Below are 17,942 nucleotides of genomic sequence, written 5' to 3'. Positions count from 1 at the left end.
GCTCAACCTACTTGGTCTTTTTTTCCTGTCCAACCATAAAACAGTGGAGAACAGACAGTAAAAATGAACCTTGTGTTTCTCAATATTTGAAGAATAATGAGGCCTTTTACGTTAGAATATATTTTAGCCACAGATATGACTTTAGTTAATCCTGGCTTTCCCTGCTAGCTGGTTTTTAGACAATCATTGTGAATCCATCTAGTGATATAAGAACGTAGTCTATAGGCTGTCTTAATTCTGATAGAACATAGGAATCTGCAGCACAATCTAGGCCCTTCGGCCCACAGTGTTGTGCCTTCTCAAACAACTCCCAAGAATTTCCCATCTATGCAAATTTTTCTCCGTTCCATTGTACCTAGCTTAGTAGTCTCCTAAAATATCCTATTGTACCTGCTTCCACCACTGTTGCCGACAGCGCATTCCGTGCACCCACCACTGCTGAGATCATACCTGGAGATCCTCACATCCCTTTGCTCTCCTGGTTCATCAGAGAAGTCTCACTTCATTCTGTCCGGGGTGAAGGGATTGACTGAGAGGGGAAGATTTAGCGAGCTCAATGGAGTTGAGAAGGTTGAGAGTTGACCTTGTCGAGATGTGTAATGTCCTGAAAGGGTTTGTCAGATTAATACTGAGACAGTAATTTACTCGGTGGGGGGGGGGGGGGGGGGGGTGGAGGAATCTGGTATTGGGGGCAAGTGGAGGAATCTGGTATTGGGGGCAAGTCTGCAGAATAGAGTCATCAATTGAAATTGGAAATGCGGAATTTCTTCTGACAGAATAGTTCAGTTCACTTTAAAATTTTTTGTTAAGATTTGTTTATTGGGCAAACACTTTTGCTTTGCCTTTTGCTTTCACAAAGGCACAGCCAAAAGCTCTTGAGTAATGTACGTAAATAAATGTGACCAGCTGCCCAATGGAAAACTATTTCTTGAGGTCACAGATTTTGTTTCACAGAAGAATATCAATCTTGGGAAACCGTTTCCCCAGAGAATTGTGGAAGTGGAGACACTGGATATTCTCAAGACCAAATAAACAGAGGGAAGGATTGTAGGGAGCAAGTGTGAAAGTGGGCCAAGATCAGATAAGCCATGTTTTAATTGAATGGCAGAGTGGTTGCAAGGGGCCACCGACCCACTCCTCGTTCTTGTGTTACATGTCTTCATGGGCTGATGTGGTCCTGTTTTAACTGGACTGGTTGAGTTGTTTAGCCTTTCTACTGGTGCAATAAATTCTGATAACAGCATCAGTTTAATAAGTTAACAAAAGTATTCCACTAAGAATCTTGTGCACAGAAATTTGGGTATGTATAATGAATGGTATTTCTCTTTACTTAATGTTTTTGGTTACTTTTTTAAAATTTAAAGTTACAGCACAGTAACAGGCCCTTCTGGCCTATGACCCCGTGCTGCCCAGTTACACCCATGTGACCAATTAAACTACCAAACATGGACAGAAACCAGAGCACCTGGAGGAAATGCAGAAGGTGACAGGGAAAATGTTCCATTCCTGACAGACAGCAGCAGATTTGAAACTGGGTTGCTGGCACTGTACCAGCTTTTTGCTAACCCTGCTGCCCATTTTCCTGGTATTTGGCAGTTTGAATATTTGCCTTCCCTGTTTTGGTTGATAACAAGCAGCACAGTGGCACAGGCAGTCGAGCTGTTGCCTCACAACTCCAATAATCCAGGTTCATTTCAGACACATGGTGCTCTCTGCGTGGAGTTTGCATGTTCTCCCTATGACCACGTAGATTTCCCCCGGGTATTGCAGTTTCTTCTCGTTTTGCAGGATGGTGGTTTAGTGGCTGCTGTGGATTGCCCCAATGATTGGAAGAATCTCTGGTGGGGGGTGGGGTGGAAATTGATGATAAGGTGGAGAGAAAACAGTGGTAGAATTGGTATAAAATTGGATACCTGATGATCAGTCTGGACACTGTAAACCTACTTCCATGTCATACATCTCTATGGCAATGACTCCGTGGATGCCATAAAAATAGAAATGAATACTGTGTTAGAGTGAATGATTCGGTTGAATGAAACACAAGCATCAGTGAATTGTCACCTGATCTGGTAATTGTGGCACAATATACTTCTGATTATCCAAAAACTGGAATTCCGAATATCTGAAAGTTTTTTTTTTTCGGGTGTGACATAATGTCACAATTTGAAAAAAAAAAGTTGAAAAATATGTCTTACCCACCGTGTTTAAGTGGGGTCTGGTATGCGTTTAGCGCCATTTTAAATCAACGGTGCTCTTGTGTGCTGGTCCAAGATATAGCTGCAAGGTCAAGATTTCACCTGACTGCTCTTGGGTCTCTGCTTTGGAATCAATGGGGCTCTCGCATAAAGTACTGTTGGAAGATACAGCTCTGGTGTGGGTCTGCTGCACTGTTAGCGCCATTTTGAATCAACAGAGCTCTCTTGCACTGGACTATTGGAAGATATACAGTAGCTGCAATGGCAAAAAGGTCTGCAGATAGCACTGTCGATGTCAGTGAGAAGAGAAGGAGGAAGTGTTTGTCTGTCGATAGAACAGAAAGTCAAGCTGCTGTTGAAATTGGACAGTGGTGTAAGTGTGAAGCATCTAATAGAGGAGTGTGGTGTTGGAACGACCACAACCTATGACCTGAGGATACAGATGGATAAACTGTTGAAGTTCTCTTCTTAAACTGAAGAACAGAAGTTGATGAAAGATGGAAAAACACTGTGTAAAGGTAAAAATGAAGAACTTGGATGTGTATTGATGGAATGAATCAGAATGCATCACAGTGAACACATGCCACTTAATGGTTTGCTGATCATGAGACAAGCAAAGCTCTTTCATGATGAATATTCAGCAGGTTGGTTGTGTAGATTTAAGAAAAGACATGGCATTAAAATGTTAAAGGCGAGTGGTGAAAAAACATCTGATCGCGAAGCAACAGAGAAATTCATTTGCAAGTTTGCCAAGATCATCGCTGATTGAAAACCTGGCGCCAGAGCATGTCTTTAATGCTGATGGAACATCACTGTCTTGATGGTTTTGCCCCAGAACACTGGCAATAGCTGATGAGACAGCCTCTACAGGAATTAAGGATGCCAAGAATAGAATAACTGTGCTGGGATGCATTAAAGCAGCAGGCATGCATACTTGTAAGATGGGCAAAAGCATATGTCCTCGTTGATTTAAAGGAGTGTATTTTTTACCAGTCCATTATTATTCCAACAGAAAGGTATGGGCCACCAGGGATATCTTTTTCCGATGGGTTTAGTAAACATTTTGTTCCAGCTGGTCGTGCTCATTGCAGGGAACCTGGACTGGATGCCGACTGCAAGATTTAAAAAAAAATTCCATGTCAACTGTTCTGCTCATCCTCCAGCTGAAAGTCTCAACAAAGATAATATTCATGTCATGTACCTTCCCCCGAATGTGACTTAGTTAATTCGGCCATGCGACCAAGGCATCCTTAGATCACTGAAGAGTGAATATAAAAACACTTGCTGGAGCAACATGCTCTCAGCAGTAAACAGAGGCTTGGGTGTGGAAGGTTTCCAAAAGGAGTTTACCATAAAATATGTCATTTATGATGCTGCTAATGTGTGAAGCAAAGTGACTAAAGACACAATCTCTGGCCTGCTACTATGTTTCTTGACGTTGAAGGAGTCAATGGTGAATTTGAAGGATTCCATGTGTCAGGGAGAAAAAAAATGTCTGGCCTCCTAAGAACAAAAATACCTTCAGAGTCCATCAATAAGCTGGAAAAAGAGGATATTGAAGAAGTTTTTAACATTGATAATGATGCTCCAGTTGTTCATTCACGGACCGATGGTGAAATAGCTGAGCTTGTTCTACATCCAGGTGAGCGCGTTGAAGTGCCTATACCTGGTGAAAATGTGTGATGGACATTGATGGACTAGAGCAGCATGTATTCATACAGAACAAAAGGTCATGTTAGTGTGTAGAATCAAAGACACAAACCATTGTTAATGAGACAGATGACACTGGAGGAAATCTTGGGGAAAGAAAACCGGCGCGCAGAAATCCTAGTGTTTGTTGGTGCATTTTGCAAGGACCTTTTTTCGGTAAGAATTAAACATTATTTCATGCTTGGAAAATCTTCTATTGTTATTTGTTCTTCTTTAACCTCAGATACAAGTGTTCTGCTGATGCTACTACCCAAATATCTGAAAAATCCCCTTAACCAAGATAGGTCCGGTTCCAAGCATTTTGGATCATCAGAAACGTGCTGTATTTAGAGCAAACCTGACTTCTTTCTCTCTCCTCGCTCTGCCACAATTTCCTAGAATGATGCCCATACCTGTTTCCCCAGAACTGGCCAAGAGGCCTTTGCTTGAAAAATGGGCACAGAATTACTGCGGGCATTGTCTTGCACACAACACCACACTGTTTCCCACTGCCTCTTCAAGATCTGGTGGTCTTGAAGTGACCTTGTTTTGAAACGCTGCCGTCTGCTTTTTATACACAACATTTAAACCAAGGCACAGCTCTGACCTCTAGAATGGGTGCAAAAGATCTCCTAGTGTTATTCTATGAAGAGCAAGGGAGGTCTCCTGATGTCAGCTAATAATAATCTAGTTGAGACCACCAAAGCAAGTTGTTCACTGTCACATTTCTGTTCAATGAGCTTGTCCTGAATAAGACAACAAATAGAATAGTGATTACACTCCAAAAGTATTTTATTGGTTGCATAGATTCATGCTGCCCTGTACTAATAGAAAGGCACTATAGAAATGCAGCTCTTTCTTTCTTGACATGATTTTTTTTTGCCATCTGCAGGAGGAATCAACATGGTGACAGAATAAAAGCTTTAGGAGTAATGCTGGAAATCTTGGAGTCATGTGACCGGCCTGCCCCTGACATGTATTGCCTGTGTGGAAGAATTTATAAAGATCTCTTTCTTGACTCATACTGCAAGGATGTAGCCAATCGAGACAATGCAATACAATGGTAAATATTCCTCAAAAGTGCAAAGAGGACAAGGGCAAACTTCACAGTGGGAATTGTTCTTTAATATAATGTGGAGAAATGATAACATATCCTTTTGTGGTAAAAGTTTTTTTATAGTGATTAATTCAACATGAAGGTATAGGTGCAGTAATAGAACTTAGCCTTTCTTATGAAATGATTCTACAATTACCCATGAGAATGAGAAGACCAGCTTTGTTTCATGATGACTCATCTAAACATAATATTCTTAAGAGCTCTGGCAAGATGGAGACTGGGAGGATGTTTCTTCTGGAGAGGAAGCAGAAAGCTAGCGGTCACAGTCTTATAAACAAGAGGTGAGGCATTCAATGCTGGGGTAAGCTGAAGTCTTTTCACGTAAACAGCTGTGAATCTTTGAAATTCTCTACTTTGGAAGTTGGTGATTTTTTAGTGATCGATGGATATTAATGGAATCACTGAGGAGGAAAGGGAAGATGATCAATGATGTAGTTTGGAAAGAGCGATTATTGTTATTCCAATTTTTATTTTGTGTTATCTTTTGCACCTGATGTATACATGTAAAGTAGAAAGAGTATTGAGGACAGCACGGTGTAGTGGTTAGTGCAATGCTGTTACAGCGCTAGTGATTGGGTCCAGAGTTCGAATCCCGTGGTATCTGTAATGAGTTTGTACGCTCTCCCCATGTCTGCATGGATTTTTCCGGGGGGGGTGGTTCTTGGGTTTCCTCCCATTGTTGGAAATGTATTAGGAATTGTAGGTTAATTGGGCGGCACAGGCTCGAGGGCCAAAAGGGCCTGTTACCCTGCCGTATGTCTAATGTAGGCAGGGAGGGACAGACTTTTAGTTACAGCCTTGGTAGTCATAAATGAAAAATATATATCGTAACAACAAAAAAAACCTGAAGTTGAAGAAAAGCACAGTTGCTGGAAGTCTGAAATAAGAAAGAAAGTGTTGGAAATGCTCAGCCCAGCAGACAGCTTTTGTAGTCAGAAACAGATTTAATTTTTCCAAGGGGTTAGCTTTTGATATTTCCTCTGGTGGTCTGGGATCTAGTAAGACCGATTGTCAATCATATCCTGAAGAATGATTTGAATGGAATTGGTTGTTTGCTGACTGAACACTGGGAGAACCGAGCCTAGAAGCAAGTTAATGCCTCCTCCGATCCAAATGGCATTCAGCCTCCTGAGCTTGTGCCAACCCTCTAATTACCTCCTGCTCCATCCTTATTACCCTGCAGTATCTTTCCACTCTAATCATGTATGATAGACTCTTTTCCCATTATTCTTTCAGTCAGTGTATTCCAGATCATAAAAGGATTGATCTAACCAACCAACTCTGAAGGTTCATAATTATGTTAAGAGTTTAAAAGGAGCAACAGTGGGGTTATTGGCTATACATATAAATAGAATAGTTTGAATAACTGTTTGAGAAGATCTCTGGGAGAACTAGAGGACACTGATATTAAAAAGATAAAAGAATGAATTATGACATGGGGAACAAGGGATAGAGCTAATGTAGTGTTTCACTGGATGGTGGGGCATTTATCAATCACAGCTTTCAAAAAGGAACCAGATCAGAGCATGAAATTATGAAAAAAATACAGGTCTCCAAGGAAAAGGTGAAGATTGGTTGCATTGCTCTTGGAGAGAGCCAGCATATATTTGAAAGACTGACTGGCCTTCCTCTCTGTGCTCACATTTCTACAGAAGGTAAATCCTTGCAAGTTTTGTCTCTTAACTCGCAAAGGTTAATCTTCCACACACTTGTGGAGATCACTACCTGCCTCTTGAGTTTACAGATGAGTCACTTCTATTTCATTAACTGGACGACTGGTTTGATTGGGGGAAAGGATGCCCTACATGTCACTGTGATAGAAGTACAAGCCAAATCAAATTTATCAGATTTGGCCAAGAATATATAGATACAGGTATGCCCTGCTTTACAAAACCAGAGCCTTCCTACGGAACCTTTCGTCAGCTGAAACGGTGTAAAGCAATGAAGCAATTGCCATTGATTTCTTTTGGAAATTTTTTTGAGCGTTCCCAGACCCAAAAAATAACCAAACAAATCATACCAACTAACACATAAAACCTAAAATAAAACTAAAATTTATTAATTACACAGCCTATAAAGTAGATTTACTTGACCTTCTAATGCGCTCCGGTCAGAGCACACCTGGCCCCCCAACCTCCTCCACCACCGCCACCCTGGACATACAAGGAACATTCACCTGTTCCTTCTATGCTTGGTACACTCAGTCCGTAGGGGGGAGGGGTTGACACCAACCCTTGTGATGCCACTGGGTGGGTGGTACAGGAGACCGGGATGTAGGAGAGAGATGAAGAGGCTTATCTATCTATTAACATCTCATTGTAGTTCCTGGGAAAGGAGCTGCTCAGGGTGCGTGCCCAGCCTCTATAACGGCTCGCTGCTTTCATAAAAGCAAACACAGGTTTCTTCATAAAAGCGAATATCAGTAAAGTGGAGTATACCTGTATAGATATAGACAGATATGCACAATACCCTGATGAGGGAGAACTACAACTTTGTTTGTCATTGGTTATGCAAGTGTTAGAATTTTGTGACTACCTGAAGGTTAAATTTTGACAAATCTTTGTTCCCTTCCTCCTTCAGTTTAGTTTTGCACTAGAAACTTGTTTTTAAAGGAATCTGTGAAGAGTTGGGCACCCAGTAGTAGATCAAGGATTGACATGCACTGCTTCTTTTAATACTGAACCACTCATCAATGAATGTCCCTGTTTATTTTTGTTCCTAACTAGGTACCGCAAAGGCTTTGAGCTCCAACCAACTCTATATTCTGGCATTAATTTGGCCGTCCTCCTAATTGCTGCCGATCAGCAGTTTGAAAGCTCAATGGAGCTGAGAAAAATTGGTGAGTGCTTCACTGTGCAAGGGTACTGGTTGGTTTTATTTACTATACAGCTGTTGAATCCAAACTTTCTTATCTACAAAATGGGGCAAGGCATTCACAGAAACTCAAAACGCTTGAAGCAACTATTCCAGAGTTGGGTTTTTTTGGGGGGGTCATTGGGAAGGATAATTGTATTCCATCTGGAGCCCATATTTTCAAGCAAATCGGTGAGATCCCAACATTTCTCACAATCTCTTTTGCTCCAACAAACGTGCAGGAATGGAATTAGTCATTAGAAGTAATAGGAAGCTGCCAATCTATGGCAACTGGTCTCCGCATTGAAGGTTGGTCGTCGAGCCGCAGTAAAGCATTTGATGCTTGTGTCTAGTTCCTAGTTAACATTATTGCTCTCAAAAACATGAGGCTGGAGATACAGCGCTGGCATATTACCAACTGAGATCCTACTTGAAAGATAAATTAGGAAGCAATTTGAGTTTACCAGAGGGAAGTAACCTTGAATATGTGATTACAGATACAATGTTAATCAAAAGATTTATAACAAATATGTATATTAAACTGCAAGAAAAGGAGAATGAGGAAACAAATGGTAAAACTAAACAAAAATGGGAACAAGATTTAAATATAAAGATAAAAAAGGAAACATGGGAGAAGTTATGCTCTGGAACGATGAGAAATACAATAAATACGAGGCTGCGTATGATACAATATAATTGGTTACACAGACTATACATTACACCGCAAAAGTTAAATAAATGGGACCCAACAGTATCTGATAGATGTTTTCGATGTAAAAAAAGAAAGGGGAACAACAATTCATGCAATCTGGACATGTGAGAGAGTAGAAAAATTTTGGGATGATCTCAATCAGATATTAAATAAAATAACAGAAAACAATATACCAAAGAATCCAGAGATCTTTCTCCTAAGTAACATAAAAAATAAAGAATTTGGAATTGACTTGGAAGATGCACAAAAAAGATTTGTCAAGATAGCCCTAGCCGTAGCAAAAAAATGTATTATGTCAACCTGGAAATTGGAAGATAATTTGAAAATACAACAATGGTATATAGAAATGAATAAATGTATTCCATTAGAAAAAATAACATATAGTTTAAGAAACAATATTGAAATATTCGAACAAGTATGGGAGCCTTACATTAAATACAATAGCGAAAACCTACCGGGAACAAACATTACCTAAGTTGATGGAAGGAGAAGAAAAGAAAAGAATGGACTCAGTAGAATTTCTGGTGTATTTTTGTTGAATGACAACATTGTCTGACTGAATTAATGCAACCTAGATTGTATACCTAAAATGGATGAGAGGGCGGGGGGTGGGGGGGTGGCTTGGGAGGAGGGGGGGGGGAGAAAAAGTCACTGTAAATGTGTGGAAAAGAAAAAGTGTATATCATGGCTATTGTGATTTATGGTGTGAAAAATAAAAAATTTAAAAAAAAACAAAACATGAGGCTGAGAGGTTGATTGGGTGTAACTGGGCAAGTATTGATTTCAATCACTGGAATTGGCTTCTTCTGTGTTGTATCATTAAATTTTAAAAAAGTGAGATTTCACTGGAGCACACAAGCTTAGCTGTCTACTCAACATTTGCAAGACAAAGTTCCAGTCCTAAGCTTCTCCTGAGCTCCTCTAATAAAAAGGTTCATAGCAGTATTTCAGAGTTACCTCTTCGTGAAGGCAGACAATGGGGACTAAACTCTCATTCTCACAGCCAATTGTGATCTGAGACTGGATTTCCTATAGCAGACATGTCAAGGCACGGCAAAATTATCCAGCACTGACTTTGTAAAACTATCCTAATTCAAGTGAGGAAATATGCGCGTCTTCTCCCACACCAGCGTCGCCAGGCTCGTCACGCAGGAGACTGCAAGGTGCTAGAATCTGGAGCAACAAACAATCTGCTGGAGGAACTCAGTGGGTCAAACAACATCAGTGGGAGATGGAGAATTGTCAGTGTTTTATGCTAACAAGAGGCCTCTTAGCATTCAATCACCTGTTGCTTACATTTATAAATTTGTCTGATGGACAGGTGTGAGATTGAACAGTTTGCTGGGAAGAAAAGGGAGTCTGGACAAAATGAACAATTATTATGATGTGGGCCATTTCTTCACAGTCAGCATGTTGGCCAAAAATACCAACAATGCTGTGCTAGCAGCAGAGAAACTCTTCAAACTCAAGCCTCCTTTCTGGTAAGAGAACGCTACCAGAATTTGTTTCACAATAGCTAATCAAACTGCATCTTAAGCCACCTTCAGATGGCCAGAATACCCCAAAGCCGCCTAAAATACCAGATTGTGGCTGTTGGGAGGCCACCTGAAAGCGGAGAACCCTGACCGAGGAGTACTTACTCAACCCTCCTCGGGTAGGTGTATTCTCTGCTTCCGAGCACTCCCCCTAGGCACCTGAAAGTGGGTGGGACTACGGCCACAGTCAACAGGAGCCAGCATTTGGTCCGGGGCACCTCTCCCCGCTGTGGACTTTTCAGGTGCCAGAACAGCACCTTCAGCACTACCACCTGAATGTCGCTTCGCACACACCTGCAGCCGCATTCTTCCAGCTATTCCACCCGAAAGCGGCTTTTGTGTGTCTGAGTGACCCACCTTCAGGGTTCAGTGCAACTATTTTAACATGAGGGAAAGTGCAAAATTAATTACTTTTCGCTGCTCTGCTCTCCTTAATGCTGTAATTAACAGGACGTTAAGGAGGGATGAGGTATAAAACGACTGAATGAGCAAGACTAACATGCATGTGATGATTTATGTTGCTAACTGGTGGATAGAACTGCAAGCTGGTGCAAAATGGGTAAGAGATCTGTTTCCATTCACTTTATTCAAAATCAGGAGTGTTTAAAAACAGGCTATTAACTTATCCTTGTATAATGTTTTAAACCACAACAAAGCATTGAAGAAAGCAGAACAACAGCAGGTTAGTTAATGTTGTGAAGGAAGTTTGTGCTGACTGAGATTTGGCCTATTTATTCAAATCGGTTTTCAAGTTGAGTTTGTTCAACACATCTTAATGCAAGTTGCACCGATAAGAGCACTGGTGTGGTAAACCACTATATATATATATATTTAAATGTCTGGGCACAACCATTGGCTGACTACTTGTTCCTCAGCACCCTCCTCAGTTCGGGACAATCGAGCAGCACGGATGTGCCTTCATTCTATTGTGAATAAAAGCCTATCAGTTTTTCTCAACTTCAGTCTTTTGAGTCGATAATGGTACATTAATTTTATTCGCAAAAGTCTTGACAGTGGAGCAGACCCTAAAACCAAAGAAACTGGAAATCTACCCCTTAATTGCCTGAGGCATCGACCAACTTTGAACTCTGGCTGCGGTGTTTCAAAGCGTTCCTACAGGCATCATCAGTCATTGTTTGATCGGAATCGTATCCAGAGGTGATGGCCACAATGAAAGGTCAGTACCTGAGAAAAGTCAACGAGGTCTACACCAGACACCTAGTGACCCGAAAGCAGTGACCCGGGGAATTGAACCCTGAATACCTCCGGTCCTGTGAACCCTTGGACAGGCCTGTGAATGCAAGGTCATGACAGCCATGGAGAACACAGAGGACCTGATTAGAGATGCCTATGTCACAGGCATCAGGTCTAATTACATCTACCAGAGGCTACCAGAGCAAGTTGAGTTCAGTCTGCAGAGGGCAGACAAATTGACAGGCACACTGGAGGTGGCTCTTCAGAAAATGGAGATCCACTCAACTGAGAACATGGCTGCCTCGTGGCTGTGCCACCACTGTCATGTTCCTCCAGTGATCCGAGCACAGCAGCCGTATGCCATGAGTGCCTAACTCTGCCATCATTATGTCCCGCCAGCGACCCGATCACGGCCCACTGTACTCCGTGAGCACCCAAAGTGCTACTTCTGGTCAAGCACCCAAGGGAACACTGTCCAGCAAAAGACGTGGTCTACTTCAGCTGTAGGAAGAAAGGGCACTTTGCTAAGGTGTGCAGATCAAAACTGCCCCTTCCTAGCAGCACTGCGTTCAGGCACCTTGGACGCTGCCATCCCTGAGAGCTCGTGGCGCCACATGCGTGTCATGGGGGCCTCCATCTTGGTTGCCATATCTGAGATCTGACAGTGCCGTTTCCGAGCCGCCATCTTCGAGATCCAGCAGCACCATGGTGGCCGCCATCTTGGATGCTGCCTTCTCCCAACTTAACACTCGAATTCTCTGACACAGCAACAAGCAGCGATCTGACACTGGTTACCACCACACTTGACCAGGGCAGTCCCCATTAACTCGCCAGATCAATGACTGACATTCAGGTAAACGACCAAGTGATGAGTTGCCTGTTCGATAGTGGGAGCACGGACAGCTTCATCAACTCTGACACTTTACAGCACTACCCCCAAGTAAGCCAAAATGTCTCCTTGGCCTCAAGGTCACATAACTGCAGATGTTCACAGCTACTGTGTCGTGTCTCTAACCGTGTGGGGAACAGACTATAAAAACTTTAAACTTCTGTGATGCCACAGCTCTGCATTGCCGTGCTACTGGGACTGCACTTCCAATGTCACCTTAAAAGCATGATGATGGAGTACGATGGGCCCCAACCACCCTTCATTGTCTGAAACCAGCAGTTTTTAAATAACCCACCATGCTCAACCTACCTTTCAGCTCCCTCCCCCACCGCACACAGCCAACAATCTGATCACCCATTGTGGATGACCTGCAGACTCTCCACCTTCAAAATCACCCCTCCATCGCTGTTCGACAACCTCACTCCGACTGTAAACCCGTTCCCACCAAAAGTAGGTGGTACAGTGCTGGGGACAAGGCCTTCATCAGGGCAGAAGTAAAGTGACAACTCAGTGAGGGGACCATTGAGGCTAACACTAGTCCTTGGAGAGCACAAGTGGTGAATGGAGAGAAAAGCAGGATGGTCATTAACTAGTCAGACCATTACCTCTTTCTCCATTGTAATACGAGTCGAAAGAACCAAAGACTTGTTGATCCAAACCAAGGCTTTTATTAACTAAAAGTCTGGAGCATATCACAAGTAGGTCGACCAGTCCAGAATGACCTGGTCTGGCTAGGAGCAATCCTTTAAGACCTGCCAGTAGGTGTGGCTACACTCTCAGTCAATCACAGTCATCCTACACTACCATATGTACATATACACATTGGTGATAGAATCTGTACTATCACATCCATGCATCCGATATGGTGAACCACATCGCACAATAATCGGTCTTCTGTACCATTGACCTAAAATTGGCATACCATCAGCTCACCATCCACCTGGAGGATCGCCAGCATACTGGGTTTGAGGTAGATGGCCGCCTCTATCATTTCCTGAGGTCCCAATTGGATCTCGGTCTTCCAATGGGAAATGGACTGCATAGTAGATCAGTATCAGCCACAGGCTATATATCCATTTCTTGATAACGTCACCATCTGCGGTCATGACCTGCAGGACCCTGACGCCGATATTCAAAAATTCCTTCACACTGCCAAGCTCCTTAACCTCACATACAATAAGGCTAAATGCATATTTCACAGAACCTGCCTTGCCATCTTTGGCTGTGTCATTGAGAACGGAGTCATTTATCCTGACTCTGACTGCATGCGTCCACTTCGGGAACTCCCCCTCCCCCACAGCCTCAAGGCCTTGAAAAGGTGCCTGGGCTTTTTCTCTTATTATGCTCAGTGGGTCCCCAACTACAAGGACAAGGCCCGCCCCCTCTTTAAATCCACCTAACACCAGAGGCCCGTGCAGCTTTCAGCCACATCAAAGCAGACATTGCCAAGGCCATGATGCACACCGTGGATGAATCCATCCCATTCCAGGTAGAGAGTGATGCGTCAGACTTCACTCTGCCGGCCACATTTAACCAGGCGGGCAGATCTATCGCTTTCTTTTCCCGCACCCTCCAAGGCCCCGAAATTCAACACTCCTCTGTTGAAAAGGAGGCCTAAGCCATTGTTGAGGCAGTATGGCATTGGAGGCGCTAACTGGCCGGAAAACGATTTACCTTGCTAACCAACCAGCGTGCACTTGGGTTCATGTTCAATAACCAGAAGTGAGGTAAAAATCAAGAGCGACAAGACAGTGGAAAATTAAACTTTCCATCTACAATTATGATATCTTGTACCGGCCCGGGAAACTCATCGAGCCCCCAGATGCCATATCCTGCGGAACCTGTGCCAGCACGCAAGTTGATCGCTTACAAGCCATTCACGATAATCTCTGTCACCCCGGAGTCACCACGTTCTTCCACTTCGTCAAAGCCCGCAACCTGCCTTACTCCATTGAAGGGATCAGGTTGATGACCAAAAACTCCCCAAGTCTGCGGAGAGTGCAAACCACAGTTCTACTGGCCAGACAGCGCAGTTGATGAAGGCCACCCGCCCCTCTGAACGCCTGAGTGTCAGTTTCAAAGGGCTCCTCCCCTCCTAGGACCACGATGTGTCAGCATTATTATGCAATTAAACATGCTAAATTTAATAAAAGTTAATTTAATGTTTTTCCAACTTCCTATGTGATACAGCAAATCTGAAATTATCTTTGTATTCAGCTTGAGGTTGTCTATTATAATCCCCAAGCAAACCATTTGGGGGAAAAAAACATGTTGTCCAGTGTTGATTTATTTGCCAATGCTACTGGTTGCTCAGATTAATTTATTAAAATAAGAAAATATGACAGTGGATTATACACTACTTGTGACTTTCAGCAATAGGCCTTGGAACGGTGTAGGTGAATGAACTAAAGGAGCCATTCTTATTGCAAGCAACAGCAAAGAATTATCCGGGGTACTTTCTCATCAGAGAGTGTAAAAGAATGTTGATGAGGCCTTTCAGGAAGGATCATTTTATTTTTGAAGTACCCTGTTGGACGGCATGTAAGATCTACTTTGGCTCAAAATTCTCAAAAATACATCTCAGGTCCTGTATGCGAAGTTGAAATTGAGCAGGTCACCAGCTACTCACCCAGCTTTAAGAATTCCGCGGAGGTGCTGCGATTGTCCAGGAAGCGGGCCTGTAGCTTGGCGGGCCTCCTTCCCTCGGGTGCCCCGTGCTTTCCGGGGCTGCCACTTACTTCCTCTGGTGAGAAGTCCTATTACGGCAGCCCCTGTCAGCAGCTCAATGGCCGTATTTGAGGTACATGCTGATGGTATAATTGATCGCTTGCTTTGAGGGGAGCGCTGGGCCTCGGAGATCGGGCTCCACACTGAGCCTTTGTTCGAGCACAGGTCCCCGAGCAAATTCAATGAGGCGCAGGGGCTGGTGGCAGTGAGCGAGCGGCCTTTCGAGTTGAGAGCTCAGCCTGCTCCCTGTGACGGTGGGCCCAGCCTGTTGCTCTGGTGGCCGGCCTACCCTCCTCTCTCGCGAGGGCACGCGGATCTCCCAGTGTGCCTGTCAATTGGTGGGACATAGGAACATAGGAAGTAGGAACAGGAGTAGGCCAAAAATGGCCCATCGAGCCTGCTCTGCCATTCAATAAGATCATGGCTGATCTAAAATATGACCTAACTCCATCTACCTCCCTTCTCCCCATATCCCCTAATTCCTCTATCATGTAAAAATTTATCTAACCGAATTTTAAATACGTTTAATGAGGCAGCTCAACCACTTCCCTGGATAGAGAATTCCAAACATTCACTACTCTCTGGGAAAATCTATTTTACCTCATCTCTGTCCTAAATCTACTCCCCCGAATCTTGAGACTCTGTCCTCTCGTTTTAGTTTCCCCGGCCAGCTGAAAAAAACCTTCCTACATCTATCCTATCCATACCCTTCAAAATCCAATATATTTCTATAAGATCTGCTCCCCATGGTGGTGGGCCCTGCCCATTGCCCTGGTGACTGGCTTTCCTCCATCCCCATTATGTGCGCAGGTCTTGGCACACCTGTCAATCAATCGTCATTTGCACAGTGGTGGTTGGGGGCTGGGGGAGTGGCCTGAGCCTTAGTGTGCGGTGGGCAGGAGGACCAGTTGCTGTTCGTGTGCAAGGAGGCCAATGGCGCACCACAAGGAAGCATGGGTGTCTGTCTCAGCCCAACATGGTGAAGAGCTGCAGTGAGCGGTGTACTGACAAATTCAGCTTCGTAATCTTGTCTATGCAAGACTAGAGGGTTTCCATTGAGGTGAGTGAAAACACGCACGCATGCACACCCCCAAATGTGGGGGTGGGGTCATAAGCCTGTGAGTCTTAATATGCTGTCAACTATGGTAGTTCATGTTGGCCAATAAGAAATTGGAGCATCAAGTAGCCATTTGACCCCTTGGGCCTGCTCTGCCATTTAATAAAATCATCACTGATCTGGACGTGCACTCAGCTCTGTCTACCTGAATTTTCTCCATAATCCTGAATTCCTCTTCTATCTCTCAATCTGTGTTTTAAATCTATCCAATGAGGTTGCCTTCACTATTTCCTTGGGCAGAGAATTCACAGATTCACTGCTCTCTGGGAAAAGCAGTTCCTGCTAATCTCTAACCCGCTCTCTGGGAAAAGCAGTTCCTGCTAATCTCTAACCCTCTTTACACTGATAAGCCACATTATTGCCATATACACAAGTCGGCCTGCTTGTTCACACACAACAGAAGGAGAGCAGGGTCTGTGAGTCCTTTTACACAGCAAGCCGGCTTCCCAAAGCAAAAAAGGCCAGCTAGCCCTTTTAGACTGGTCCCGCATCAATACACTCCACCTCTGATACTACCTCCCTCCAATCTGCATTCAATGCATTCACACAGCACTCAAAAGGTCGATAACTGGCTTTCAAGCACTGTGTAAAAGGGGTATCTGTTGGTAACCTACTCTCTTGAGGCTGAGGTTTTGTCCTTCATCTCTGGGTGGAATGTGACCAGCTGTTCCAAGGCAAAGACACTGGACTGCACTTTCAAATAACTGATTCATCCCACTCACCCACACTGACAGACCCTGAGCATAAATTATGAGTCTCCCAATGAGCATTTGTTTGGTTGCAATTTTAATAAAGGAGAAAAATAATTGAGGATGAAGAGAAAATGATTGGCCAAGTTTTTGAGTTATGGTCCTGATCCTCTGTTGGATAGGCCAGCCTGTGGAAGCAGCGTCGACACTCAATGTTTACTCCCATGCATATTTCAAAGCAGCCATCAGGGTTATGGTTCAGTGTTATTTGGTCTGTATCATTGGGTAACTGGAGGAACAACAAAATATTAGATAGCATCATCAAGTTTTATAGCATTCCTGAATAGGGTGTAATAAATAATTATTCTAATGCTTAGCTGTCACATTTGTGCCACCCCTTTGTTGGATGGGATCAGAGGTTAATTAACCTTTGCTCTAATGGTTTCGTTGCAACGGTGTATAGAAAGCAGGACTTTGGTTATTAGATAGTATAACCAACAAACACGAATCAAACCAAATAATGAAACAAGATGAATGCTTCTGCTTTAAAACTTAGTTGGTTAAAACAGGCATTGGAAACATCAAAGTCAGGAAATGATCAGAGGATCTTTTGCGTGGAGAGGGAATCAGATAATGTTTCCACTTGATGATCTTTTGTCAGCACTGGTTACAGACCTAAAATTATTCTCTTTGCACGTGTTTCCTGAGTTTTTCCAAGGTCATTTGCAACCTAGATTTTCAAAATTGGGAAACACACTAAAGTTTGTTTGCTAAACATCGATGCACCTCAGGTACATGGCAAGCATCTGAAGTGTATCAGTGTTCAGCAAAAAGCACTGCATGGCCCCATGCAGAGAGTCAGAGTATGAACATGTTGATGCCTCTCTTGTTTTTCAGGTACTTGAGATCAGTAGTTCAGAACCTAATGTTACTGCAACAGTTCCAGAAGATCAGTAATGATCATTCCCCCAAGCAGGAGTGCCTGAACTTCTGGATGGATATCATTGTCGAAGCAACTGAGACGAATAGCAATGGACTACGTTTCCCAGTATGAGTTTTTCTTTAATTTTGCTTTAATATTTTCCTCTCCTGCACCCAAGGTGGAGATTCTGTCCGGGATGTAATGAAATTGGTAGTAGTATCCTTTCAATATCTCTCTAATGGCCATTAATGGCAAATGAACACGACAGGTCAGGATTCATATGTTCTGGCATCCATGTGAGTC

The 17,942-nt window shown here is 43.3% G+C and overlaps 1 protein-coding gene across 2 annotated transcripts in view; it reads left to right on the top strand.

Moving 5' to 3' along the window:
• Window positions 1-17,942, top strand: part of LOC138738843 (mitogen-activated protein kinase kinase kinase 15-like) — a 128,571-nt gene that overhangs the window by 33,864 nt on the left and 76,765 nt on the right. For both annotated transcript variants that reach the window (XM_069889922.1, XM_069889923.1), the window contains exons 6-9: window positions 4,777-4,947; window positions 7,728-7,840; window positions 9,888-10,047; window positions 17,615-17,765. In XM_069889922.1, coding sequence (XP_069746023.1) covers window positions 4,777-4,947; window positions 7,728-7,840; window positions 9,888-10,047; window positions 17,615-17,765 — 595 coding nt within the window. The remainder of the gene's footprint in view (window positions 1-4,776; window positions 4,948-7,727; window positions 7,841-9,887; window positions 10,048-17,614; window positions 17,766-17,942) is intronic.

This window comes from Narcine bancroftii, chromosome 7, assembly GCF_036971445.1.
Source record: "Narcine bancroftii isolate sNarBan1 chromosome 7, sNarBan1.hap1, whole genome shotgun sequence".
Classification (NCBI taxonomy): Eukaryota; Metazoa; Chordata; class Chondrichthyes; order Torpediniformes; family Narcinidae; genus Narcine; species Narcine bancroftii.
Note: the sequence above shows the minus strand (reverse complement) of the source record. Positions and strands in the feature narration are given on the sequence as shown.